The 26861-nt window shown below is 46.8% G+C and overlaps 3 protein-coding genes across 4 annotated transcripts; 1 reads left to right on the plus strand and 2 right to left on the minus strand.

The window, feature by feature from the left end:
- Positions 1-277: 277 nt before the first annotated feature.
- LOC102951405 (alanyl-tRNA editing protein Aarsd1) lies at positions 278-9229 on the minus strand. Its single transcript, XM_042965995.1, has 12 exons — positions 9077-9229; positions 8796-8927; positions 6852-7011; positions 6104-6161; positions 5522-5678; positions 5310-5426; positions 4957-5087; positions 4059-4125; positions 3833-3924; positions 3293-3347; positions 2193-2287; positions 278-516 (listed from the first exon to the last, which is right to left on the minus strand). The coding sequence occupies exons 1-12, from the start codon at positions 9113-9115 to the stop codon at positions 381-383; spliced, it is 1239 nt and encodes a 412-aa protein (XP_042821929.1). The 5' UTR covers positions 9116-9229; the 3' UTR covers positions 278-380.
- Positions 9230-12234: 3005 nt separating this feature from the next.
- Positions 12235-17162, minus strand: PTGES3L (prostaglandin E synthase 3 like). Of its 2 annotated transcripts, none has more exons than XM_015540034.2 (8): positions 16566-17162; positions 16077-16190; positions 15904-15970; positions 15700-15798; positions 13845-13934; positions 13142-13195; positions 12610-12637; positions 12235-12398 (listed from the first exon to the last, which is right to left on the minus strand). In XM_015540034.2, exons 1-8 carry the CDS (start codon positions 16748-16750, stop codon positions 12391-12393), a joined length of 645 nt encoding a protein of 214 aa, XP_015395520.1. In that variant the 5' UTR covers positions 16751-17162; the 3' UTR covers positions 12235-12390. The 2 variants fall into 2 exon arrangements, with proteins under 2 accessions (XP_015395520.1, XP_042821931.1); XM_042965997.1 differs by having other exon boundaries at positions 16077-16212.
- RUNDC1 (RUN domain containing 1) lies at positions 17109-25822 on the plus strand. The gene is made up of 5 exons (XM_007087684.3): positions 17109-17606; positions 20931-21089; positions 22316-22514; positions 23057-23176; positions 23567-25822. The coding sequence occupies exons 1-5, from the start codon at positions 17109-17111 to the stop codon at positions 24430-24432; spliced, it is 1842 nt and encodes a 613-aa protein (XP_007087746.3). The 3' UTR covers positions 24433-25822.
- The last annotated feature ends 1039 nt before the right edge of the window (positions 25823-26861 follow it).

The following is a 26861-nucleotide window of genomic DNA, read 5'->3' on the forward strand; positions in this document are numbered from 1 at the left end:
ACTAGGAAAATAAGGGAAAAAAAAAGAAAACGAGATATGATTGAATCTAAGCCCGAGGTTGAACCTCCAGACTGACTCGCCCTCCCCTAGACAGTCACATTTCCACAGGAAGAAAGGTTGCAGCTGCTCTTTAGAGAAATTAGTACACTTCCTCAACATAATGCTCCCTTGTGGAGGTTATGACTAACAGGGGCCAAATTAGAAAGCTGTTTATTCACAGATACTCATCGTGTAAACACACCAGAGAATACTGAATAAATCAGTCATATGCATGTGGTACCATAACCATTTCAAGTCAAGCTATTTTATTGTCCAAGAGACTCTGTGGTCACAGGAGGCCCGTTCTCAACAGCAGGAGCCCCAGGGAAGTGTCCAGATCCTCACTCCTCAGCACTCTGAGTGCTGATGTAGTCCTGGAGAAGCGCCTGCACCTCTGCCCGCCGGCTCATCTTGGTGGCCTTGCCCTGGAAGCGGCCTTTCTTCCCGGCTCCTTTGCCTTCCAGGACCTCAGCCACCCTGGGGAGCAGAGAGACACTCAGGCAGGAAGTCTTCAAGGGAAAGGCCACAGAAAAACCAAGGGCAGCTCAGAGTCCTTCCCCACAGCCAGAGCCGAGGGGAAAGAAAGATGGCTTCTAGAAACCCTTCTTAAAAATACTTGCACATATGCAGAGATATATGGACCATGTTTATTGTAAGAGTGAAGAACTTGGGGAACAAAAAATGAACTAGTATTTGTTGTTCTACATATTTTTTTTAAAAAGCGTGAATAACTGGATACAACAGAAGAGTCTAGAAATGGGAGGCTAGATAAATTATGGCAACACTCCTGGGAGCGTCCACTAGGGGTAAGGAGCTGCGGACACAAAAGCCTGTGGGGAGCAGCAGTGAAGCAAGCGGGGGGGGGGGGGGGGGGGGGGGGGGGGGGGTGGCGGGGGGTGAGTGAGAAGGGAGGGGAATGTGGACAGAGGGACAAGCCTGTCCTGTCTGAAGCAGGCAGTCACCACCCAGTTCCTCACAGCTATTGTCATGTGGGCCCAGTGTTGCCAGAGCATGCCTTTCTTTTCCTTTTTTGAGAAATGCTAGAACTCTACATTTTTATGTATAAATCTCCTAGTTTTAAAATGTAACAACTAACTTTGAAATTTTAAAATCAGGGTGCCTGAGTGGCTCAGTCGGTTAAGCGTCTGACTCTTGATCTCAGCTCAGGTCTGGACCTCAGGGTCCCGAGCTCCTGGCCTGTGCTGGGCTCCATGCTGAGCATGGAGCCTACTTAAAAAAAATAAAATAAAAAATTTAAAATAGTAAACAGCCCAAACTAATCTGTAGGCCACATCTGGCTGCCTGTTAGGAACCTCCGCTTTAATTCCTTATGTTTTCCTTTGAAAACTCACCAGAGCCAATCAGGACTTTGAAAACCCTAAACACCAGAAAGAACAGGGGACACTACACTCTGTATCTAATTTAAAGTGAGAAAATATAGGGGCACCTGGGTGGCTCAGTTGGTTAAGTGTCCTAGACTCTTGATTTTGGCTAAGGTCATGATCTCACAGTTGGTGAGATCGAGCCCCAAGTCAGGCTCTGCACTCACTGCACAGAGCCTGCTTGGGATTCTCTCTCTCCCCCTCCCTGCCCCTCCCCCGCTCAAGTGCGCATGCTTGCTCTCTCTGAAAATAAGTAATGTTTTTTTTTTAAACATTAAAAAATAAAGTAAGAAAATATAAGCAATGAGGGTAAAGAAATTCAACAAAGTCCTAATTTTCCCATGGCAATTACATCAATGCTGATTTTTACTTAGTCTTAAAATCCTAATCTCTTCTCCAGAATAGTTGGTCTGTGTCTCTGCTTTGCTGGTGCCTTAGTCACCTGTTTTATTGGCCTAGTGATAATACAGCACCTGAATTCATGCGTCATTTATGTTATCTCAATTTCTAAAAGAAAAAACAGAAAAGCATAGGAGATTTGGAGCAAAAAAGACCTAGGTTTGAGTCTCAGTTCTACCAACTGTGAGATCTCAGGCACATGATATGTAGTCCCTCGTCTGTAAAATTAGGAATGACTGCGGTGATAATTGTTCCTGCTCAGCCCACCTCATATGCCTGTGATGTGAATCAAAATGAGATCACAGATGTGGTGGCCCTCTTTGTGGGTCAAGGGCTCTACTAGCAGGTTAGTGCAGACAGTCCACAGATTACCTGGGGCCCAGGGTTTCCACGGCTTCAGCTGGCCCTGCCAGTAAGAAGAGCCCAGCACCTTTCTCATCACCCACAGTTAAGAACAGGAGGGTCTCCTAGGAGGTAAGATAAAGAGAAGTCCTGATACTTGAGAAGTAGGGTCAATCCCCCTAAATGCTGCCCTCTCCTCACTCTCAAGATCAGACTTTTGCCCTTAAACCATGAGTGATGTTCCTGATGAGAGATAATGCAGCCCCTATGCTCTGGCCCACCAGGGCCAAGAAACTTTTTTGAGAATGACTATAGGAACTTAGGTTAAACATTAAGAAGAAGGCAGAAGGCTGCTGACCATGGCCAGGCACTAAATGCCTTTTGTGACCTGACTCCCATCGACTTTTGCAGCCTTCCCACCGCTTTCCCTCACACAGCCTGCGCCTGCCACTGCCTAAAGCTGCCTGTCTCCCTCTGCCTGACTACCTTTGCTTCCTCATCTGATGACCACTAGGCAGTTCTGCAGGCCACTCCCCTGGGGGCTCCCCACTCTTTCAGGTAACATGTTGTTCCACTTCCAGCATTCACCGCCCGAAATTAGAAATGTCACCATACGGTACATTTGCCTCCCAGACTGGAGAGTGAGCTCCTTGAGAATCAGTATGCTTTACACAGGACTATAAAAAGAGACATGTACACTGTTTGGCCCGGGGCAGGTACCCCAAAGAGTGTTTTTTGGAGTAAATGCAAAAGAGAGACCTGGAAATCATGAAGTTGCAGACTACCAGGATGGCACCAGAAGCCAGAGGAGAAGGAAAATGGAAAGGATGGCCTTCAAAGGGCCTAGCCAGCCCCATCGCTTCTAAAACCAGGCCCTTGGCACATATAAATGTGGGTGGCTTGGAAGAGTTTCGGCTCTGATAAAAGGAACTCAGAAGCTGGTAAATATTGCAGCCCCAGAGAGGTCACTATCACAGATCTCACAGCTACTGCTAAAAAAAAAAAAACCAGTACTGAATGAATTTCAATTCCCTACTCTTCATGCATTCACGGGAGGGACTTCAGCTAAACTAATGCCCCTCACTTAGGTCTCTACCCAGGAGAGATCAAGAATCTCATGCTCCTCTTACCTCTGACCCAATCTCATTGGCAATGATATTCATGAACTCAGAATCCCCCTCCTTCCTACAACAAAGGACACAGACGTCAGATCCAGCTTGGAGCAGGAGATGGGAAACTGCAGGAAGCCCCTCTCCTCCTCATAAGGCTGGCCTTGTGGCAGGCTGTCTGTGCGAAGCCCCAGACTCTCTCAGCAAAGACAGAGAGTGCTGGCTGAGAGCCAGCAACATGTCCTTCTCGGCAGTTTATAGCATGCTTTGTATTTATTTCTGTCTCCCTTCAACAAGATCAGTCAGGTAAGGAGACATCTGTTAGATGGTGAAGGAGGTGAGGGAAGGTGGTAATGAAAGTTACAGTGTTACTATGAAGATGCTCTTATAGAACCCAGGAAATCTGGAAGGTAACACATCCCCTCAGGTCTGCTCAGCCTTGAGAAAGCAGTGAGTGACCCACCCCCTCCCACTCTCCCCTGGTGCAGTGCCTCCCACTAGGCACTGCACCAGGGGAGAGGCTGAGCCCCAAGCCCAGCAGCCCCATACCCTGTGTCTCACCTATGTAACGTGACCACACCTCCCCAGTCCGGGCTGTTCCGCAGGCTGTGGGCAATGTGCACGGCCAGGTCTCTGAGTAGATTCAGGTTGTTCTGCAACAGATGCCGGAACTCAACAGACAGAAGGAGTAACAGGGGAGCTCACCATCTTCGCCCCACTTCATTCCCCCTCACTCCGGCTCTGATGAACTGGTTAGGACCTCTCCAACCTCGATGGAATAAATCACCTTCTGCAAGAGCTTGGAAGAGTTCTGTAGCTTCTTCACTGCTTCCACATGATCCTCTGCTCCACACCTGCAAGAGAAAGGTGTGTGGTCACCTGCCCGGCTTCCCAAACTGCTTTTGGGATGAGGTGTATATCCATGATGCCCTTCTTTCTTAAAAAAAAAAAAAAATTTTTTTAACGTTTATTTATTTATTTATTTTATTTTATTTTTTTTTTTTTTAACATTTATTTATTTTTGGGACAGAGAGAGACAGAGCATGAACGGGGGAGGGGCAGAGAGAGAGGGAGACACAGAATCGGAAACAGGCTCCAGGCTCTGAGCCATCAGCCCAGAGCCTGACGCGGGGCTCTAACTCACGGACCGCGAGATCGTGACCTGGCTGAAGTTGGACGCCCAACCGACTGCGCCACCCAGGCGCCCCAATGTTTATTTATTTTTGAGAGAGAGACAGAGACAGAGAATGTGAGCAGGGGAGGGGCAGACAGAAAGGGAGACACAGAATCCGAAGCAGGCTCCAAGCTCTGAGCTGTCAGCACAGAGCCTGACGCGGGGCTCGAACTCACAGTCCATGAGATCATGACCTGAGCTGACGTCGGACACCTAACCAACTGAGCCACCCAGGTGCCCCACCATGATGCCCTTCTTGATAGTCTCCCTCCAGATGGGGACCTGGGGACCTTCCAAGGAGGCTGCCTAAGCAACTGACGAAGAAGATATAAAGGAATAAACCATTTTACATGGGTCTGACTTGCCATCCAAAGTGCTTCATCACTTATGATTGCATCTTACCCCCCACCCCGTCCGCCCCGAGATAAAGAGAGAACTGTCTACCCCACAGGTAGGAGAGCTGAACTTGGGGTGGCCAGGACCTGAGACATGGGGGCAGCAGGGGGCATACTTAAGCAGCGTGGTCAGTGCTTTTTCAGTTCCGTGACTTCTCTCCATCCACTTCAGCACCCGGTTCCCAGCCAGAAATGCCAGGTTGGTTTTGTTCTTTTTCCCCTTCTCGGTGCCCAGAATTTTAATGACCTACATGAGGCAAGGGAGTAACACAAGCACAGGTATAAACTGAAGTGGGTGCCAGAGCCGAGGGAGGAGATCCCTAGACCTGTGCCCCAGCTGGGAAGCACTGAAGGAGTGACTTCAGCCGGGCCTCCTCAGCTGTCCCCCTCGATCACTCTCAGCCCTCTCGTGATCCCCACTTCCCTAACACCTTCTCTCCCAACCACTCAAGAGCCCTTCTTTACCCACCTGAAGGTCACTGAGATTGCTCACATGGGTCCCACAGCACATGTTGGAATCAACGCTCTCGATGGTAACAACTCGAACAGGCCCAGCATGATCGTCGGGCAAACCCCGGCCCCTCACCTAGAACACAGCAGAGGGAGAAGGGCTGTCTGAATTTTGATGACGGGCCCTTGGAGGGCCATTCTACAGATGCTGCCGCACTGGCTCTCTCTCACCTGCTCCACCTCAGGGTCATCCAGGCTCAGCTCTCGCACATTCACAGGCAGGCGGTCTCTGATTTTTTCATTGACGCTCTGCTCAATGGCAGCCACCTGCTCTGCAGTCACAGAGGGGCTGTCCAGCTCAATCACACTCCGGAGCCGCCCTAACTCCCTGCCAGAAGAAGTGCAGCAGTCACAGGGTGCTGATGATGACAGTAAGAATATAACAAAGTCTACAAAGAATGTTCACATAAATTCTCTTATTTAATCCTCACAAAAACCCTCCAAGGTAGAGACTGCCAGTCATTTCCTTTTTTATGGGTGAGGAGTAGGAAGGAATGTGATCAAGATCATGCAGCCAGAATTCACCCTCTGGCTCTCTGGGCTCCAAACTCCATGTTCTTTCCTTCTCGCATCCTCATGCTTCCCCTGAGACACACAAGGTCACCCACCACCCCCACCCTAAGGGGAACAGGAGAACACAGCACATTTTGAACCCTATCCTTTCTTTTATCCTCCTACCCCGACCCATTACTGGGAGAAGAGCTGGCAGTCTGGGACCTGCGACCTATGGTTAGTCTTAGGTCCCCTGCTCACCAGGATGTGGTCTTCAACCCAAACAGATGGTCAGCAACTGCTGTGATGAGATGCTGCCCTGAGCGGAGAGAGCAAGAGACAGGGTAGAATGAGAAGTGCAGCCAGCCACATGCTCCCTGATATGATCACAGAGATTCTCCCCGTGGAAGACCTGCCGGGTACTGGCTAATAATACTCTTATCAGATATTTTACTGAAAATCCTCACGAGAACCCTACAAAAAGCTTTACGATGCCGTTTCACAAATGACCTCTATCAGGCGTCTGGGGGAAAGACAATGAGAGCTGGGACCAGGATGACTGTGCTAACAGTGGAAGGAAGTGGAGAGATGTTCAGAAGATAAACTGCCAGGACTCAGTGGTTGGCTCTCCCCAAAGAGGTGTCTGCACTGACTTTCAGGATTTGAGCAACCAGGTGGATGTTCACGAACACCTGGTCTGGGGGAGGAAATGCCTATTTAAGTCCATTTTGAACACGTTGAATTTAAAGAGCCTAGGAGATATCCAGGTAAAGCCAAAAAGTGGGAGGTTGGTAAAACTCAAATCCAGAGGTTATTCTAATACTTTTACTTTAATTGTTCACATTGTTATAACATTTATCACCTACTGTCTGAAACGGAGCTGATTCTGATTACGTCTGTCCTTTCCAAAAGGTTAACCCCCAGAGAACCCAAAGACGTCCCAATCATTATGGCATTCCCATCCATGGCAACAGCCCCTCCTGCAGATCCCCCAGGCCACCCCACCTACCTGAATGCTGCTGCATGTGGTCAAACCTTCGCTCCCAGTCCACCCGGACCTGGACCTCAGTCCCTGGGGCCAGGGCTGTCTGTGTGAAATGATCAGCCTGAGCCCCGCGGCGGGTCACTCGCAACACAGAGATGTCATTGATCGTACCGTGGTCATCAGGCTGGGGAAAGAAGTAAAACTAATCAGCGGTGGGAGACAGAGCTCACCTTAACTCCTGGATACAAAGACCCTCTAGAGAACGTATGTGAGAAACACACCCAGAATCTGAGATTCCCTAAGGGACAAGAGGCACTGTCCAGTGAGGTGGTCCACTTTGTTCTCTGAGGGGATTCTATTCTCTTCACTCTGAACACCCATATATTTTGTTCTTGAGAACAAAACAGCAGACTTAAAACAGAGATTATAACTACAAAAAACAAAGATTTTAGTAAAACCCAAAGAAATGTAATCGTCACTCTCACTGCCTTTAGATTCTTATCTTCCAAGAGTTTCTAAAATGGTTTGATTTTCCTTCCATCCTCCGCACTATTACTAGAATTAGATACAAAAATATTCACTCATTTTAAGGACGCCTGGCTGGCTCAGTCAGTGGAGCATGCGACTCTTGATCTCCAGGTCATGAGTTCGAGCTCCATGTTGGGTGTAGAGATTACTTTAAAAAAAATAAAGAACAAAAACATTCATTCGCTTAAAAAAATATCTAGTGCCACCTGCTTACAAGATCTGGCCATGACCCCAGAATACAATATAAACAAGACAAAGCCCCTCATGGATCTTAAGCGTCTGGAAAAAAAATACACACACACAGGTCACTGCAATATGATCTACAACACGCTATAATGTAAAAAAGTACACTGTTCTAGAGGAGTTCACAGGAAAAAGACCTAATAGTCTCAAGGAATTAGGGAAGAAACATATACAATGAGTCTTTCTATAGTTGCCTGAGGTTACAGGTCTTCCATCAGCAGAAAACCCCTGTAATAATGACGCTGATATGAAATGGGAACTTTCTCGCTATCAAGTTTACTGACCATGTTCTCTCGTTTCACTTCTTTGCCTAAGTACTTCATGGTTCACCACAGCTTCTTGAATGAAGTCCACACACCTTAACACATCCTTCAAGTTCCTCTGAACTGACCCCAATTGACCTTTCCAAGGTCACCTCCAGCCTGTCATCAACACACACCATAGGCTCCAACTATATTAGACTACTTGCCTTTAACTAGACCTGTCGGATTCCTTCAGCCTTCCCTGCCTTTGTCTGTGCTATTATCCCTGCTGGAAAAAGCCTCTCCCATAACGCCCACCTTTTTGCTGTTATTACCCTCCTTTCTCCAGTTCATGTTGGACCTTGTCCCTATCCCATCACAGCACAAATAAGCCTGTCCTCTGTTGTGCTCCCTCAGGGGGAGCGTTTCCAGTCCCTGTCAAACACCCTAAGCTAATTCCTAATTCCTTTGCACTTGTTTTCTCGCTGCCTGGAATACTTGCTCCTTTCCCCCAAACACCATTAGGTAACTGCAATGGTTTACCCACTCCCTTCACTTAGGTCTGTACTGAAATAACTTCCCCCCCTACTTAGGAGAACATCCCATGACTGTCTTTCCCTCAAGCTTTAATTTTCTTTAGAGCACTTACCAAACCAAGCACTCTATTTTATCTATTCACCATTTTGTCTGTCTTCTCCGATAAATATTCTCTGTATGTAGAGATACTGTCTTGTTCACCCCTTATCCTCAGAACCTGGAGTAAGTACCCAGGATATGTTATGGCCCAGTAAGTATGCGTTGGTAAGTATCTGTTGAATGAACAAACGAGCCGAATTGAACTAACTTCCATCTGTATTCATCACGGCTGGGGCAGAGGGGCAAGAGGGCATTTCCTGAGCAGAAAGGAATGAGGGGCTTCCTGGGAGCGGGTCGGGGTGAGGCGCGGGCCTGGTACCTGTCCCCCGCCCTCGGGGAAAAGCAGCGTGTCTTCCAGCACCACTTGGAAGCCACTCAGCACTTCCTTCTTGCCGTTGCTTCCTTCGGTCTGTAGCTCCGCGGGACGGCAGGAGACCACGGTGGTGGTGAACTGCACAGAGAGGGACACAGAATAAGGCGGACCCCAGCCCTCAAGACACCGGGACTGAGTCTCTCCCCGCAGCCCCTGCACGCGGCTCCATCTTCCCGCACCGCCCCATCCGCCCGGCAGCCGCAGGTGCCTCGCCCAGCCGGCCGCACCTCGCGGGCATAGCTGTCCCGCTGACACCGGAACGCCATCGCCGCTGTCTCCCGAGACGCGGAGAGACGCGGGAACCCTCGCACACTGGACGGCCCGCGGGCGGACGGAGAGCCGTGCGGGACAATCTTCACTGAGAGCGCGTCTCCGTGCAGAAGCACGAGGACAAGGGACGGGGTGTGGCTTGGACAAATTTACCGAAAACGCGATTTGTAGACGTTCCGGGGCGCCTACCACCTGTTTGAAGACTTTGGCGAGGACCTGAAAACAAAATAAAACTGCGCTCGGCCGTGATTTGTCAAGGCACTTAGGTCAGCCTCCCGCAGTCTCGGCTGGGGAAAGAGGAGGTTGGGGCGGGGGCTACTGACATGGATCCAGGGCACTGCTGCTCAATAGAAATTAGTGCAAGCCATATACGCTAATGTTTCATTGAAACCAACAGATCCAGAATATTATGTCATGTAATAAGTGTAAAATTAAGTGAGATTTTTTTTTTCTGCACAAAATTTTCAAAAGCTGATGTGTATTTATGCTTATAGCACATCTCAGCTTGCACTAGCCACATCTCGGTACTCAATAATCACATGCACTCAATAACCACATGTGACTAGTGTTACCTAACTGGACAGTGTAGAAAAGAAAGGCTAACAGAAATTAACAAACTGTAATCAGCGCCTTAAAACGTTAAACAGATTAAATGTTAGAATTAACTTCCTGCTTTCTTAAATCAAATAATAAAAAGCTTGAAGACGCCAGGTGTATCAGAATTTAGGATTTTTTCAGATTTTAGGCAGTAATGCAGAGCATACCCACCATGTGTTTTGTATGTGAATGTATGTATGTGTTTATGAACCCCATGTGTTCCATTTGGAATTCTGGAGCAACATCATGTCATCCAAAGCATTACTATTTATGCTGAGAAATAAATGCACTAAATAGAATAAACGAATACTATAAATAGCTTCACATCATTTTAGGGCAGGTTTTGCTGTCAAATGAGTTTTGCTGTCAATTTTTTTAAGTGGGTTTTCAGATTTTTTCTCGGTTTTCAGAATTGTGGATAAGGGAGGGACATATGCTATACAAGTTCAAGTCCCAACTCTGCCACGTATTGTTACCCGTTCAATCACCTATGAAGAAAACCTAATTATAAAGTTGATATGAGGTTCAAAATTTTTATTAAGATAATATATAAAGACTTAGTAAATTGTACAGCATGATACAAGTACAACTTTGTATTATCAGACTTTTTAAAAAGCTTAAGAAGTAATGTCAATAGCAAAATGGGCAAAAGGTATGGACAGAGCACCTTAAAAGAAATACCAATCACTAATAAAAATAAACAACGAACAATCTTATAATTAAAAGTAAATTAAGTTGAGTACAATTTTTTATCTTTGTGAGTATCTAAAAGGTTTTGAAGAACGGGCCACTCTGTTGGTGGGAGCAGGAATGGGTCCAGTTTAGCTAAGAGCAACTTGGGCAACAGCTATCAAAACGTTTAAATGTATCTACTGCTCTTTGACCTAGCAATTCCACTTCTAGGAATTTACCCTACAGATATTCTTGCCAAACATATAAAGATCTATTTTTGAATCCTTGTTGCAGCATTTTTTGAAAACTGAAAAAGACTAACAACAACCTAAATGTCCCTCAGTGAGGAATCAGTTACGTTGTGGAAAGTATATTTAGCTGAATACCATGTAGCCATGAAAAAGAGATCTATATACACCAACTTGGAAACAGCCCTGATATATATTAAGTTTAAACAAGCAGGGTTTAAATGTACATAGTATGATTTCAAATGTGTACACATGCTGCATTTGCTTATAGGTCTATTAAGTTTACAAAAATTTTTTATATTTTATTTATTTTTGAGAGAGAGAGAGAGAGAGAGAAAGACAGAGCACAAGTGGGGGAGGGGCAGAGAGAGAGGGAGACACAGAATCCAAAGCAGGCTCCAGGCTCTGAGCTGTCGGCACAGAGCCCGATGTGGGGCTCGAACCCAGGAACCGTGAGATCGTGACCTGAGCGGAAGTCAGTTGCTTAACCAACTGAGCCACCCAGGCGCCCCAAGATTTAATATATATTATCCTATATGTAAGTAACTGTATGTTTGTTTCATATGTATTGTTTTATATATCAGCTAACTATATAATACAATATGATTACATAAGCTATAAGTATTAATGCAAGTTATGTGTACAGTGTATATACATATATAGATATATCAATTTATCAGAGAAACTATTAACAGTAGTTACCTCTCTTAAAGGAGTACAAATTCAACTTTAAATTTTATACCCTTCTACACTATTTTAATTTTTAAACTGTATCTATATATGATTGACATAAACTTTTGAAGTTTAATTTTTTAAACAAATCTCAGTACTTTACCATGAGTTCAAGGGCAAAGAGTGGGTACGGCATTTTGTCTAAGTCACAGTTTAAGTACACATTAGGCACTCAAAAAAATGTTTGTGGATGAATGGGGTAGATAATGGATGGAAGAGCAAACAGATATAGGCATTAACTAATGTAACAATTAGCTATTAAAGTGCAAAGAAATTTCTGGATTATGCAGGAAGCTGAGGTGGGTTTCTGGCTAGTTCTAGGGGTGGCAGAATTTACATGGTTCTAGGGGTATAGAGAAAGGCTGGTGTCTGGTCTGAGAAATAAGCATTGATCTAGGCATGGGGAAGTCCCATGTAGGTTACAAGCCTACTCCCAAGATCTTTCTGTTTCCAATCTCAACAGTGAGGACCAGGATCTGCAACACCCACCCCACCCCTTGAGAGGAACAATAAAGGTAGAAGAGGTTTGCCTCCAGGAGGAAGAAGTGCAAGAAGAAAGGAGACAGAGAATTGTTCTTACAGATTTATTATAATCTATACGCTGCTGCTTTGGCTTTTGCTCTACCACACACACATGCTCTAATACTCAAGAGAGCCCTGATGAGGGGCGCCTGGGTGGCGCAGTCGGTTAAGCGTCCGACTTCAGCCAGGTCACGATCTCGCGGTCCGTGAGTTCGAGCCCCGCGTCAGGCTCTGGACTGATGGCTCGGAGCCTGGAGCCTGTTTCCGATTCTGTGTCTCCCTCTCTCTCTGCCCCTCCCCCGTTCATGCTCTGTCTCTCTCTGTCCCAAAAATAAATTAAAAAAAAAAAAAAAAAACGTTGAAAAAAAAAAATTTAAAAAAAAAAAAAAAAAAAAGAGAGCCCTGATGAGTGGCCCAAGCACAAAGATTACAGCCAATTGGTAGGAAGTCAGGAGCCCCACCAGTCTACTCTCCTATCCTGCCATCTGATGGAGCCATACTCAAGTGCCTAGGAAAAAAGAAATAAAACATAAAAGGACATGTAAAAAGAGTTTCTAGGAAAGTTCAGAGATCCTGGAGACCCCACAGCTAAGAGCTGGCAAAGACCCCGGCCCTAGCTTTTCAGAGCGACTGGAAGATGCCCCAGCTTCCGCCCCAGCTTCCGCCCCAGCTTCCGCCCCAGCTTCCTCCCCGGCTCTGCCGTCACAGAAGTTAATTACTTGTTGCATCAGCACTGTCAGAATCATCCTAGGGAAAGAAAAAAAGACAAAAGTGCCTGTAGAATCTGCAAAGAGTGAACATTTGTGTTCACAAACTCTACTCACTCCCTCCCGCTCACCAAGTTTTCTTTTGTGATTTTCTAAATCATACCACTTCCTGGTAGGCTAACAGAAGGATTTATACTTTCAAAAATAAAATAAACCACTGGCACTCAATTAACAACACTGTGTCAACCATCACATGGTTTCAGAATTTCAATTCAGGCCACTGCTCCTTACAACTGTGAATGCAGTCAACAGGGCCAGGTCTGCTCTAGGATAGAGAAGTAGAGGGGAGATGGGAGGGAGGAGGGTCTTGCTGGGGTTTTCTACAGCCTGGAGAAAAATATTCAACCTCCTGTGTCAAATCCAAATTTGGCTGACATGCACTGAGAAAACTATGGTGTGCCAAGGACCATAACAAGAGCTTTCTAGTATCTTATTTTTTAGGGCTAAAAGGAAACCAAAGGGTTGAAAGGCAGGCTTTACTCACATCCAGGTCATCCATGCCAGGGGGAGGTCTCTTGATGCTGACCTTCTTCAAAAGCTAGTAGGAAGAGAAAAATGATTACAAAAGAAAAGAAGGTCAAGGGAAGAGCAACCTGTATGTTGATGGACCACAGGAGAATGGTCCCAGCCAGGCAACTGCCTTATCTGTACAGCCCCTAACACATCACTGGAATGAACTGGAGAAAAGTAAATCGATCCCCTTTTTAAAAGGATGTTGAAACACACACACAGCATCCTTCTTACTAATGCAGGTTACAGTCTGTTAGTATTTTGGCAACTTGAATAAATAGTAGCCGAAATTCTAAAACCAAATAATATATGGCAGGGCACAATTTATTTGTTTTATGATGTAAATTTTTATACTGCTTAGTTTGAGCTTCCCATGAAGTTGTCTGGCTCAGGAAACACACACACACAGAAAATAGAAGAGAGAACAAGAATGACAGAAAAGTTGGTAAAGGTTTTGCCAAACTTTTTCAGAATTCTGTGACTAATGCATGAATCCAAGTGTACAGTTTCACTCATATTCATTTCTCCCATCCCTCCTAAAGAAACATCACACAAAATATGTAAACAATATGAGCACGAATGAGACAAGCTCATCTATCTCTGTCTAGCCCTGATGACAGTCCTCCGTATGAGCAGAGACACAGAGAATGATCAAGATGGGCAGAAAATGGCATTACCTCTGCATAGTGTTCCACCTGAGCCAGCTCCACCTCTTCATCCCCCTCCCAGTCTCTCCAGTTATCAAAGTCCACAGACAACCACACCGGCTGCAAGAGGAAAGTATAGAGCATCACAAGTGCACAGAAGAACATGGCCGTGTGCACAGGAGCATGCTTAGGGGCAAAGAAGGCCATTGGGGGTACAGTCTTCCTTCCCCACAGCACCTCTTTGACTAGCCCCTTTCCAGGATGCCATCATCATCATCCGCAAAGATTTGCCAGGAATCTACTAAGTGTGAAGCACAATGCCAGGCATTATAGGAGATGGAAAAGCATAGAAATTTGGCCCTCCAGAAGCTGACTGAATAGAGGTATAATACCTCTAGAAAGATAAGTGTGTCATAAAATACTATAGGAATCAACCAAGGAAGACAGACAAGCTGCATCCCCTGGAGTTGGAGATAACCCTTGGAGGCCTGTGTTCTAAGTTCTTATAAACAAGAAAAGAAGTTACTCACTCATTGATTTTAACAGCTATTTATTGAACACATACTATGGGCCAGACTCTGAGCTTGGCATTGCGATTCTAAAAGGTTTAACAGAGGGGCACCTGGGTGGCTCAGTTGGCTGAGCGTCCGACGTCAGCTCAGGTCATGATCTCACAGTTTGTGGGTTTGAGCCCCATGTTGGACTTTGCGATGACAACACAGAGCCTGCTTTGGATTCTCTGTCTTCCTCTCTCTCTGCCCCTCCCCTACTCTTTCTCTCTCTTTCTCTCCCTCTCAAAAATAAATAAATGTTAACAAAATTAATTCAAGAAAATGTTTAATATATATAGTCCCAGCCATCACAAACCAAGTGGGGAAGGGAAATTTAAATAAATCATTATAATAATAACAGCGTGGAAAGGGTGGTGGTGGCTTACGCAGGGGATATTATGGAAACACAGAAAGGAACTATAGGAGCCCAGGCTTCTTAGAGTAGCAGAGACTTAAAGGATGTGCAAGGGTTAGGTGGGCACAGGTAGTGATGATGGCTTTCCAGGAAGAAGGCACAGCATGAGCAAAGGTAAAGTAATGACAAATAGCCTGGTGTGTGCAAAAGAGTTGCAAGACATTTGCTATGGCTAGAATGTAAAGTTTAGGGCAGAGACTAATGGGATATGATGCTCCAGAAGGGAGGAATAGCTTATATGTCACGCTGTGGTGCTTGGATTTCAACCCAAAGAGCAGAAGTGACAAGTTCAAATGCCTGAAAGAGGGTGCTAATGAAAAGGAGTAAAGTGCAGTGCACATCCTCCATTTAAAGCCCCATTTGGGAATTTATTTATTTATAAAGTAATTCTCTACATCCAGTATGGGGCTTGAATTCACAGCCCCAAGATCAACAGTCGCATGCTCTACCAACTGGACCGGTCAGGTGCCCCTGGCATTTGGGAATTTAGGCCAGTGTGATCAGAATCTCCATTTTCTTCTTCTTTTTTTTTTTTTTTTTCAAAGATTTTACTTTTAAGTAATCTCTATACCCAACATGGGCCTCAAACTCACAACCCTGAGATCAAGAGACGCATGCTGGGCCGACTGAGCCAGCCAGGTACCGTTCAAATGTGTGTTTTAGATAGGCCATGCTGGGAGCAGTGCAAAGGATGGATTGAGGGTAGGACTGAAAATATGCAATAAACCTCACCCACTGATGGATGAGGCCTGAATTAGAAGAGATGAAGTAACAGACTCAAGAATATTTAGGAAGTCAAGTAGGACCTCGTGAGTGACTGAATGTTGGTGGGAAAGGAGCCAAGGGTGATTCCCAGATCTATGTCCCCAGGTACACAAAGAGCAGAGGAGAAAGAGCAGGCCATTCCCCACACACCTACTTTGATATCCTCTTTGGTGAGTCGAGGCCAGGCCACCTTCTCCTTCCATTTCCTCACAAAACAAGTAATGGAACGACCGGAGCGTTTATCCTGGGAGTCCTGCCAGATAGACAGCCTCGTTGTTAGGATCTGAGGTGTAGAATGAATCTCCAATTTCCCAAGCAGCCTTTCCATCCAGACCTTACTGTCCTGTCCCACCCTTACCTTGGAGTTCACCTTAGCATAGAACTCAATCTCATTGTACAACTCCACTCCATCCGCATTCTTGCAGCTGAGGAGACAATGCAGCTGAGGAAATGCGGCAGGCTGAGCATGGGCACATTAGGAGAAAGGAAAGGTTCCTGGAAACCAGGCCCTCCAGAGAGGAGGGCCATTACCTGAACACAATGCGGTGGTCTTCGATGAGCACGTGGACATCGGTGCTATCCTCAACACAAAACTCCATGAACACATATTTGGGCCTGTCATACCACAGCGTCCTGGCATGCTGCCTGAAGAGGAGTTGCGGTGGGGCTTCATAGGAGTGGCAGAGGGAAGACAGGGGGCATTGGGGAAAGGAGGGGGGGGGGAATTTTAGGGACGTTTTATGCCATGGCCCTGTCAAAGTGGAGCTAAGTGAGACAGAAGGAAGTGAAAGGGGCGTGATGGGAGTGGGGAGGAGGGGGGAGGGTGAACCTGGGGAGAATCGAGAGTGCAAAAGTTGAGAGGTAGGGAGTTATGGAGAACATTCAGGTCACTTCCCTCACCACCCGAAAGTTATAGAGACCCGGAGTCTGGGGTTTCCATGGGACCTCGCAGGGCCCAGAGCGCCCAGAAAATGGTGGGACAAGGAATCTCCAGGGAAAAGGGCGACTGGAAACACTCACCTTGCCATGGCGGCTCCTGCTACCCGGTGGCGTTTGGAGTCCGAAGCAGAGACCGCTATCTTTAGATACTGGGGACGCCCCCAGCAGCTGCCTCTCCTTATATGGTCGGGGAAGGCCTTAGAGGAAGGGGGGATGTGGCCACACAGCCAAGGGATCTGCACTCCAGAGAGACTCTGGGAGAGCATAATCCCGGCAGTCCTTCACATCTCTGGGTCTCCAGAAATGTTCAGGTTAGGAATAGACCACCCACCCACGGGGACCAGGGCAAGAGCCACACTAGATAACGTGCACACCGAATAACTTGCTCCTGGCTTCATTCACTCGTTTCTCCAACTCTCAGGGCACTCAGTGTCTGATTCACGATAGGCGCTCAATAAAAAATTATCAGCCCCAGTTAAATCCCCTGGGAAGGCCCGCCCCAGGTGACCATAAACTGTCTGACGTATGTGCCCCGCCCACCCGCTCCTGCGGGTTTCCCAGACAGCTCGCCGTTGCCATGGCAGTGAGGGGGCGCGGCTGACGTGCGGCGGCGTTTCCGGGAAGATGGCGGCTGTCGAAGCGTCTGCGGAGCCGGTAACGGTGGTAGCTGTCGTTGGTCCAAAGGCGAAGGACGAAGAGGAAGAGGAAGAGGAGTCGCCGCCACCTTGCGAGGCGGTGCGCTGGGCCCCGGTGGGGGCAGTGGCGGAGGCCGGGCCTGGGACAGCTGCGTTCTCGGAAGAGGCGGCAGCCGAGGAGCCAGGCGCGGCCCCGGGCTCCCCTCCCGACTCTCCCGGCCGGACGCTGCGGCGGCTGCGGGCTGAGCGGCGGCGGCTGGACTCGGCGCTGCTTGCGCTGTCCTCGCACTTCGCGCAAGTGCAGTTCCGCCTGCGCCAGGTGGTGCGCGGTGCGCCCGCGGAGCAGCAGCGCCTCCTGCGCGAGCTCGAGGACTTCGCTTTCCGCGGTTGCCCGCACGTCCTGGGTTATGGGGGGTCCGAGGACCCCGCCAGCGACGATGGCGATGGGTTGCCAGGGGACCGGCCACGATTGCGGGGCGAGAACCAGGTGAGCATCTGGGCCAGACCCCTAGGGACAGGGGCATAGGGGGTTGGGTGGGTGGCGATGCTGACGCGGACCAAGGTAGCAGCGGTGAGAAGCCGGCTGGTCTCGGTGAGTACTTCGCGCGTTGGAGACGAGGAGATAAGACAGGTGTGCGAGGTTTGCTGAAGGGCAGGAGGACCCCGAGGCCTGGGAACCTCATTGTGAGGGGTGTCCACCTAGGGTGTGGAAAGAGATGCAGGTGTGGTGACGTGCGGGACAGAAGAGTGGTGAGCAAAGAGTATTCAAAGGGCAACAGGGCAACCAACCAAAGCAGTGCTGCTCCCCCTCACCTTGCCGTGGCCTCATAAAGTACCCAACGCCCGAGCACATTTGTTGATAGAGTACCCCGACCTGGGGCTGAGAACATTGGCTAATGAAGGGTAAGTGAATTGGAATCCATGGAAATTTAGACCTCTTGCCTGTTCCTACTTTCCTGGAATCTAGAAAACGTCTTTAATCTTTAGGCTTTTGTGGGGGCAGAAGCTTTGTTGAACAGCAGGATCACTTAGTAAATGAAAAAAAAACACAACTCCTGATTATAGCCTTTCCTACAGCTGGAATTTTAAACCTCCTTGCCCATCCTGCCTAATAACTAGGTATTAGATAGGAAGCCCCTTTGGTAACTGTGACAAGATCTGTTCAGTTAGCCTCCACTGAGTAATGGGAGTCTGTATGCCAATGCCATTTCCTTAACAGTCTTTGAATCTCTGGAAGTGCACAGTTGCAGATAGCTTATTGGAGGTGTTGAAGAGACTTGGCCGTCTTCTCCACATTTTCATTCTTCAAGTTACTACCTATACGTGGCTTTCTTCCCACTTAAATTGGGTTTAACCAAGGCTTATCAGTAGCAGATACTGACTTGCTTATTTTAACCTGAAATGTTTCCAGTGCAATCCTGTGTTTGTGGTTCCACCCTCCTCTCCGTATACCCGCAGCTCCTGGCACAAGGAGCAGCCACCTCAAATTGCCAGACTTTTAAGGAGTAGAAAGGAGTAGAAAGGAGTAGAAAGGATTACTGTAACCAGGCCCTTGTTCAGGAGCAAGAAGCATCAGAGTTTCTGTGTGGATGTGGTGCTCTTTTGGTTGTTCATTTTCTCTTTCAGAAGCAGAGTACAACTTTAAAAAAAAAAAAAAAAAAGTGCTCACCGGGCGCCTGGGTGGCTCAGTCGGTTAAGTGTCTGACTCTTGATTTCTGCTCAGGTCATGATGCCATGGTTGGTGAGATCAAGCCCCATGTCAGGCTCTGCACTGACAGCACAGAGCATGCTTGGGATTCTCTCTCTCTCTCTCTCTCTCTCTCTGCCCCTCCCCTGCACATGCTCTCTCTCAAAATAAATAAGTAAAAATTAGGAAAAAAAGCAGTGCTCAAAATACCACTTTGGTACCACCTGTTTATGCGTTAATGAATGCACAGAAGATTACATAAAATATCTAAGTGGGGGGACATGTTTGAACCAGATGATATACTTCTTGTTAGTTCCAGATTTTTTTAAACCAGTATTTCCTCTCACTTCATACTGGAAATCATTTCCACTATTTTCTGCCTTGAACCAGAGCTCGTTTTTCTCTATTACACTTGTTTGCCCACATTCCAATAAATAACACGCTGTAACTGCCATGGTGCCATGGCAGGAGACAGAGTTCAGCAGACATACTCGTGAAAACAGAATCAGGATTCATGGCTGTTTTTTTTTTCTTCTTCTTCTTCCTTGGCTTAATGAAGTTAGGATACAGTGAAAACAAAAACAGAGCTTCCCTGTACTTTCTCCTTGGGCTGGCTAGACAGCTTCCTCCAGTCAGAGCTCATTATTTGGAATGTGCCGTTCTGTACCTGTTTTAGTTCAGTAACATACAGCAAATGTGTGTTGAGAGTTTATCCTGTGCCAAACACCATGCTAGGCAACAGGGGTACAAAGTCAAGGCCTTTGCCCTTAAGGAGTTCATAGACTGGGGGAGACAGAATCCTCAACAAAGATTATAATGTGACATGAGCTAGAGAAGTGTGTACACAGCATAGAGTGAGAAATGATCAGCTCTGCCCCGGGAGATCCAGGAAACCAGAAGGATAGCTAGGCCCTCACTCAGCAGGGGATGGGAACAAGGTTCTAAGAAATGCCAATACTCAGAAAGGTTTGGAGAGGAAGTGTCCTGAGAAAAGGCTTGCTGTCATGTTGAGTAAAGCAAAAGGATTGCTTTTTAAAGAGCTTGAACAGAAAGTTAATTCATTGTTTTTCATTTGTCCTGTCTCATATCTTTTGGAGGGCTTGGTAAGTTCCATTTGAAGGTTAAATTTAATGTCCTATAGACTGCTGGTTGAAAATGCAGCCTTATACCTGCACCTGACTTGCTAGTTTTGTTTTGTTTTGTTTTTGATAATCAAGAAAGTTAAGGAAGAACTAGTATTTGAGAATACATTGGCAAGACTTCACCACCCTGAAGGATTTTTCATCATTTAAATGCAGAATCTGCCTGGTGGCCAACAATGGAGAAAGGAGTCACTGGTCAGGGAAACTTACCAGACTCTTTTTTTTTTTTTTTTTTTCCTTTCTTTTTTAACATGGTTACCTTCCCACCCCTGTTGCTTGGCTTTTGGATTTTATTTTTCACTGCCCCAGGCACCTGCTTTAATTCTTTTGATTGTGCGAACATCTGTAATACATTGGAGGGGCTTTGAATCTTAAGAAAACTGGTTATGAGGGGTACTTGGCTGGTTCAGTCGATAGAGTATGCAACTCTTGATCTCAGGGTTGTGAGTTTGAGCCCCTTTGGATGTAGAGATTATTGAAAAATAAAATCTTTAAAAAATAAGAAGAATAAAGAAAACTGATTATGAATTATAAATCTTTTCTCTTACACCCTTATCTCTAGATTCTCTTGCAAAATGTGGCCGCAGAAAGTATTCAGGAGTTGATCTGTGGTAATTGGCTGTGGAGGATGGCATGTTTAATTCCTGGGGGGCTGTCTTGTCTAAGATAAATTGTCTCTATCCTAACTAGGCCTTTGTGGAGGGGCTGGGAATGCTGTCTTAACAAAAGGCCTCATTGTATTCATATTCTGTTTCCAATGAGGGACAAATACCTTTTTAAAGAAAACACATTTAATAAATTACTCTGGATGAAATCGTTATTCTCATTTTTGAACCTACGTATGAATTCTGTATTTCCTTAGGATTATATGGAAACACTTTGTTTCAGTAGTCATGGTTAGCTTGCGAGGATTCTTAATGTGCCCTTGTGCCCTGATTTTTTCTTTTCCTATGAAATAGACCTAAGTATTTTCTTGTCTTAGAGTGAGCAGGAGAAACGGGAACGTCTGGAAACCCAAAGGGAGAAGCAGAAAGAACTTATACTGCAGCTCAAAACCCAGCTGGATGACCTGGAAACATTTGCCTATCAAGAGGGCAGTTACGACTCCCTGCCACAGTCCGTGGTCTTGGAAAGACAGCAGGTGAGCAGACACCAGAGAGGCGCCCACCACTACCTAAGGCTACCTTGTCCCTTCCTGTGTTCACAGGACATTCTTTCCTAGCTCGTCCACCCTTGGTCTTACTGAGAATCCCTTTGCTGGCCCAAATCAAAGGGAAATGGGACAAGTCTTCATTCACACATGGAAACACAAATTCCAAAGCTTTCTAATATGTTAACTGAGCTCTTTTTGGTGGTTATACTAATAGTAGTGATATATAATAATCGTTTTGGGGCGCCCGGGTGGCTCAGTCGGTTGAGCGTCCGACTTCGGCTCAGGTCAGGATCTCACAGTTTGTGAGTTCGAGCCCCGCCTCGGGCTCTGTGCTGACAGCTCAGAGCCTGGACCCTGTTTCAGATTCTGTGTCTCCCTCTCTCTGCCCCTTCCCTGCTCGTGCTCTGTCTCTCTCTGTCTCTCAAAAATGAATAAACGTTAAAAAAAAAATTTTTTTTTTTAAATAATAGTTTTTCATTTGATCATTAAAACAGTTCTACTTGGGCACCTCCTCCAGTGTAAGTTAGCTTTTCCCCACTACCAGTTGATAAGTATTCCAGGAATCCAGACTGGTTTTAATGCCATATTTATTTAAGCAACACCTGGGTAGGCAGGTAAATCTCTGGCAGAAATACAGCTACAGCCTCCCCTACAAACATGTTTATCTCTCACCGTGATGTGGCTGTTTCTCTGGCTTGGCTGGAGTTACATTAACTGGATTTCAAACTGTTCCAAATATTGTCACTAGGGCATTTTGGCTCTAGTGCACTTTGATATTTAGTAGAGATTTTTTTTTTCTTTTAGTTGCCTTGAGTAGGGCAAGAAGGGATGAGGAGAACTAGAAACTAAAGGAAATCCATATGTATTCTCTTGGAGGCTTTGGGGAAAGCTAACTATGAGGCTTTTTGGACTATCAACCACTTTGGATTACTCACACTGTTATTCTCCTGCAAGTTGCCTGGCCTGGTAGAGAATGTGCAGTGAGAGGAGCCATTTCTGTCTGAGAGGAACCAAGGGTCCTTGTTACTGTAGGAGAAGGAGCTCTGTGCTCTCACCTTGATCAGCAGTCGCATCGTGTCCTCTCCCAGGTTTGGGAGTTCTGTCTGTCGTTGATTTCCATTTAAAGGTAGGAAGCACTCCAGCAAATAACTCCCTTTTCAAGCCCTCTCCTTGAAAATTCTAAAGGGTGTGCCCATTGTTTGTGGTCTTGATAGGTGATCATAGATGAACTAATAAAGAAACTGGACATGAATCTGAATGAGGACATCAGTTCACTGTCCACTGAGGAGCTGCGGCAGCGTGTGGATGCAGCTGTGGCTCAGATTGTCAACCCGGCCCGAGTGAAAGAACAGTTGGTTGAGCAGCTGAAGACTCAGATCCGAGACCTCGAGATGTTCATCAACTTCATCCAAGGTCAGAGGAAGGGATGGGAAGAGCAGGGTGGACAGATGTCATAATAATTATATGTAATCCAAGTACTGGTTCCTAAAGGTGCCCATTCTTCATGTACTGTGTAGGAGGTTTGATCACTCAGTGAGGGAGCCAGCACGGTAGAATAAAAAGAACGTGGATTTTTCTTTTTTTTTTTTTTTTTTAAGATTTTATCTTTAAGTAATCTCTACATCCAGTGTAGGGCTCGAACTCACACCCCTAAGATCAAGAGTCACATGCTCCTCCGACTGAGCCAGCCAGATGCCCCAAGAAGATGGATTTTAGAACCAGATAGTTCAGATCCCAGTTCTGCCACTTCCTAGCCTTGGGTCCTTGGGGAGGTTCCTAACCTGTTTAGTCCCGCTCTCCTCACCCCTGAAATGATGATTCACGCTTCCTTCATTCAGCAAATATTTATTGAGCCAGTCACTGCCACACAAATCAGATGTTATTTGTAAAAGTCTTACATGTGGTAGGCACTAGTAAATATTCATTTTCCTCCTCTTTGTAACTCCTGCTTACAGATGAAGTGGGAAGCCCACTGCAGGCAGACAGTGCACACTGTGAGTGCAAGGCCAGTGGGAAGACAGGAAGTGGCTCCACCAGAACTGACAGCGGCAGACTGCCTCCAGGAAACAGCAAGAGTAAGTACAGCTTCCAGAATAGGCGAATCCAGAAAGGTAGGAAGTAGATTAGCAGTTACCTAGGGCTTAAGGGGCTGGGGAGAAGTGGGAATGGGAAATGCTAACGGTACAGGGATTGTTTTGGGGATGATGGGTGCACAGCTCTGTAAATACACAAAAAATCACTGAATTATACACTTTAAGTGAGCGGGTTATTTGGTGTGGGAATCACAGTAACAGCTATTATTAACCCAAAACAGTTAGGTCCAGCAACATGCTAGGTGGCTCTTGGCTTCCTGTGGGACGTGTACTGTAGCTCAGAAGCAGGACCGGATCCCAGCCCGTGACCTGTTGAATGTACCTCTGTGCCAGCATGGCCCTAACTGATGAGTCGTTGCATTTTCTGAACAGCAAAGGCAGAAGACGTGAAGAAGGTTCAGGAGACGGGGCTGCACCTCATGCGGCGTGCACTCGCAGTGCTCCAGATCTTTGCCGTTAGCCAGTTTGGTTGCGCCACGGGCCAGATCCCACAAACCCTGTGGCAGAGAAGCCAGGCTGACAGGGACTACTCCCCCTTACTGAAGAGGCTGGAGGTATCAGTAGACAGAGTGAAGCAGCTCGCCCTGAGGCACCAGCCGCACGACCACGTCATCACCTCCGCCAACCTCCAGGACCTCTCTCTGGGAGGCAAGGACGAGCTGACCACGGCCGTGCGGAAGGAGCTGACAGTGGCTGTAAGGGACCTGCTGGCCCATGGACTCTACGCCTCCTCACCGGGGATGAGCCTTGTCATGGCCCCCATTGCTTGTTTGCTGCCAGCCTTCTCCTCAGCCCCCGAGGCCATGCACCCGTGGGAGCTCTTTGTGAAGTACTACCATGCTAAGAACGGCCGTGCTTATGTGGAATCCCCCGCACGGAAGCTCTCCCAGTCCTTTGCCCTGCCGGTTATGGGAGGCACTGTGGTGACCCCCAAGCAGAGCTTACTGACCGCCATCCACATGGTGTTGACGGAGCACGACCCTTTTAAGCGCAGCGCAGACTCAGAGCTCAAGGCCTTGGTGTGCATGGCACTCAATGAGCAGCGGCTCGTGTCCTGGGTGAACCTGATCTGCAAGTCGGGGTCCCTCATCGAGCCCCACTACCAGCCCTGGAGCTACATGGCGCACACAGGCTTTGAGAGCGCCCTCAACCTGCTCAGTCGCCTCAGCAGCCTCAAGTTCAGCCTCCCTGTAGACCTGGCCGTGCGCCAGCTCAAGAACATCAAAGATGCCTTTTGAGGAGAGTGCCCTGGCCCTACACCAGTACCTTCCTCAGTAGGGTAGGAACAGATGGTTAGTCTTCTAGGATAGAAACAAAGAGCAAGAGGAGGGGTTTAAAGACAGTTTCCCTCGCCAAATGACTGCAAAGTCTGTTTTCCAACTTAGCATATCAGAAAGAAATGCTGGAAACCCTCCCGCTAAAAGGTTCTGCCCAGGCATGTAACGTCTGGGCACATATGTTAGAGCCTATGTAAAAGAAATCAGCTGCGGCACACAGTGAATGTACCACCGCGTCGTGCCACGTCTGAGTTTTACAAAACCCAGGTCACTCTAACCATTCTCTTTATGGTGGTGAGTGACAACATGAGTGAATTGTCGGTCCTGGAAGACATTCCACTTGAGGCTCTTGCCATCCAAGCTGGGAGCCGTATTCCTTCACTTGGAGCAGGTTCGAGAGAGTCCTAAGGCCGGAATTTAAATTCCCTTTATGAATACAGACACCCCTTTTCTTCCTGACCCCAAGGTCAGGGAAGGCCTTGTATTCCTTAGTTGCCTCTAAAACTGGGAATGGGGATATCTGATAACAGCATTTCTAAGGGAGTTAGTTAACCACTGTTAGGCTCAGTGTGAGCCCCTTTTTGGGGGGTAAGAACTGAAATCTGTTCCCGACAAGGTGGCGGCACAGATGATGCTCTTTTGATCCTGGAGCTGGTTATTTATGAGGAATGACCACCATTGGCTGGTACCATGTCCTCTGGCAAATAACCTTTCCCGTACACAACTCCCAACAAGATGCAGACACAATCTTTTTAGAAGTAAATACGTTAGAGCTGTACTCCTCAAGAGAATCCTTGCCCCTAAGTCAAGTGTGAATGGGAACACACTTCAGTGACCAGCAGCAGCTCCCCCCAGGATTGTGAGCCCACTTGTCCCGGAGGCTGGATGATGGAGGCAGTCTGACCATATGTAGGTACTGCAGCGGAGGTAGGGACTACAGATCCCTGTTGACAGACAAGGGACTGAGCATTTCCTTGTAAAATGGACTCTAGAGTGATCCTATTTGGTCTTCAGTATTTTAGCCTTTTTAGTTCGTATTTATCATTCAGCTTGCATACTGCTTCAGGACTGACCAAAGATGGGCAAGGTCTATTCCTTTCTGGAAAACCAAATGGGATCTCAACCCTACGGATTCAGCATTGTTTCGTGTATTAAATTGCCAGCTGCACTTTGTGTCTGCACTATTACATAGTGCATTTTAACTTAATTGTTTTTCAACAACATGTTATTTAAGATGTATTATTGATAATTCATTAGAATTAGTCATCCTGTATGAAGCAGGATAATTGCAAAATGTGGAAAATGATAGATCTGTGGTTGCTAATAAAATCATAGTATTTTATGTAGCTTCTCTGAAAGACCGTAGAGACTCTTGGCTTTGGTTTAGAAGTCTGTGTGTTATTAGCCCATCCGATCCAGATCAGTATTTTCTTGAGCAGCCTCTGGCTCTTGGCCTTTCTGCCTCTTCTTGGCCCTCTATCCTGGACCAGGTCAACTTTGGTGGTGGTTTCTTTCTCCCAGATGTTATCATCCCATCTCGCCCAGGCGTGCAGTCTGTTCCCACGGCAAATCTCACCTTGCCTGCCACTTTTGGAGCTGGCACTTTTAAGTCCATTTATCTAGATATCATCCAGGGTGGATGATAAGTGCCGTGACTATGTGGCACAGCCCTGAACCACCCCAGTATTTTTCTAATCCTCACAAAGACTAATTTGTATCAAGGTTTTGATTCTAATCTGTATCAAGCATCATGGGAAGCTGTTTTAGGCCATCCTAACTGAATCCTCACTACTTCTAAGACAAGACCATATTATCTCCATTTTATAGCCGAGTACACTGAGGTTAAACATTTTGTCCAGGTGTATGTGATGGAAGAGCTGAGATTTGTACTCAAGTTGCCCGAATCCAAATCTGATGGTCTTTATATTCTATCATGTGACCTCATTGTATCATGCTGCTTCTAGATCTTTTCTTCCTCTCTCTCCTTTATCCACCCCCTCGCTCCACCGTCACTTTGGGGAAGAGAAGGTATTTCCCACATACCTACCAGAAATTTCAGCTGCCAAGGGACTAGGCCACAAGGAGATGGACAGACAGCCACCGTTCTGTCAAGTTCTTCCTGAAACAAAAAGACAATATGTAGAGACGGAGACAATGCTGCCAGCATCCCAGCAGTCAGATATCTGCTAGTCACTGATATCATCTGCATTATTACTTAGGACAGAACTCTGTCCTTGGCTTGGGGTGAGGCACACAGGACAAGGGAGGAGAGAAGGGAACAGTCAGCCTAGGTCTAAGCATATGCAAGAACAGGATGAAAAAGAATCATGGATATGTATCCATGAAAGTGCAGGCTGCACTGTTATAAAAGTATGATCTGCAAAGCTTTT

The sequence above is a fragment of the Panthera tigris genome, chromosome E1 (genome assembly GCF_018350195.1).
Source record: "Panthera tigris isolate Pti1 chromosome E1, P.tigris_Pti1_mat1.1, whole genome shotgun sequence".
Classification (NCBI taxonomy): domain Eukaryota; kingdom Metazoa; phylum Chordata; class Mammalia; order Carnivora; family Felidae; genus Panthera; species Panthera tigris.

Bases quoted from the DNA above. Each gene is read 5' to 3' on its own strand.
- PTGES3L (XM_015540034.2), bottom strand. From the start codon at position 16,750: ATGCTCTCCCAGAGTCTCTCTGGAGTGCAGATCCCTTGGCTGTGTGGC. The intron at 15,799-15,903 runs GTAAGGGTGGGA...TCTATCTGGCAG, and splicing joins ATGCTAAGGTGAACTCCAAG to GACTCCCAGGATAAACGCTC. The intron at 13,196-13,844 runs GTAATGCCATTT...TCTTCCTACTAG, and splicing joins AGGTGGAACACTATGCAGAG to CTTTTGAAGAAGGTCAGCAT.
- RUNDC1 (XM_007087684.3), top strand. From the start codon at position 17,109: ATGGCGGCTGTCGAAGCGTCTGCGGAGCCGGTAACGGTGGTAGCTGTC. The intron at 21,090-22,315 runs GTGAGCAGACAC...TGGTCTTGATAG, and splicing joins TGGTCTTGGAAAGACAGCAG to GTGATCATAGATGAACTAAT. The intron at 23,177-23,566 runs GTAAGTACAGCT...TTTTCTGAACAG, and splicing joins GCCTCCAGGAAACAGCAAGA to CAAAGGCAGAAGACGTGAAG.
- LOC102951405 (XM_042965995.1), bottom strand. From the start codon at position 9,115: ATGGCGTTCCGGTGTCAGCGGGACAGCTATGCCCGCGAG. The intron at 7,012-8,795 runs GTACCAGGCCCG...TTCTTTCCCCAG, and splicing joins TCCCCGAGGGCGGGGGACAG to CCTGATGACCACGGTACGAT. The intron at 3,348-3,832 runs GTGAGACACAGG...CCTTTGTTGTAG, and splicing joins GGTGTGGTCACGTTACATAG to GAAGGAGGGGGATTCTGAGT.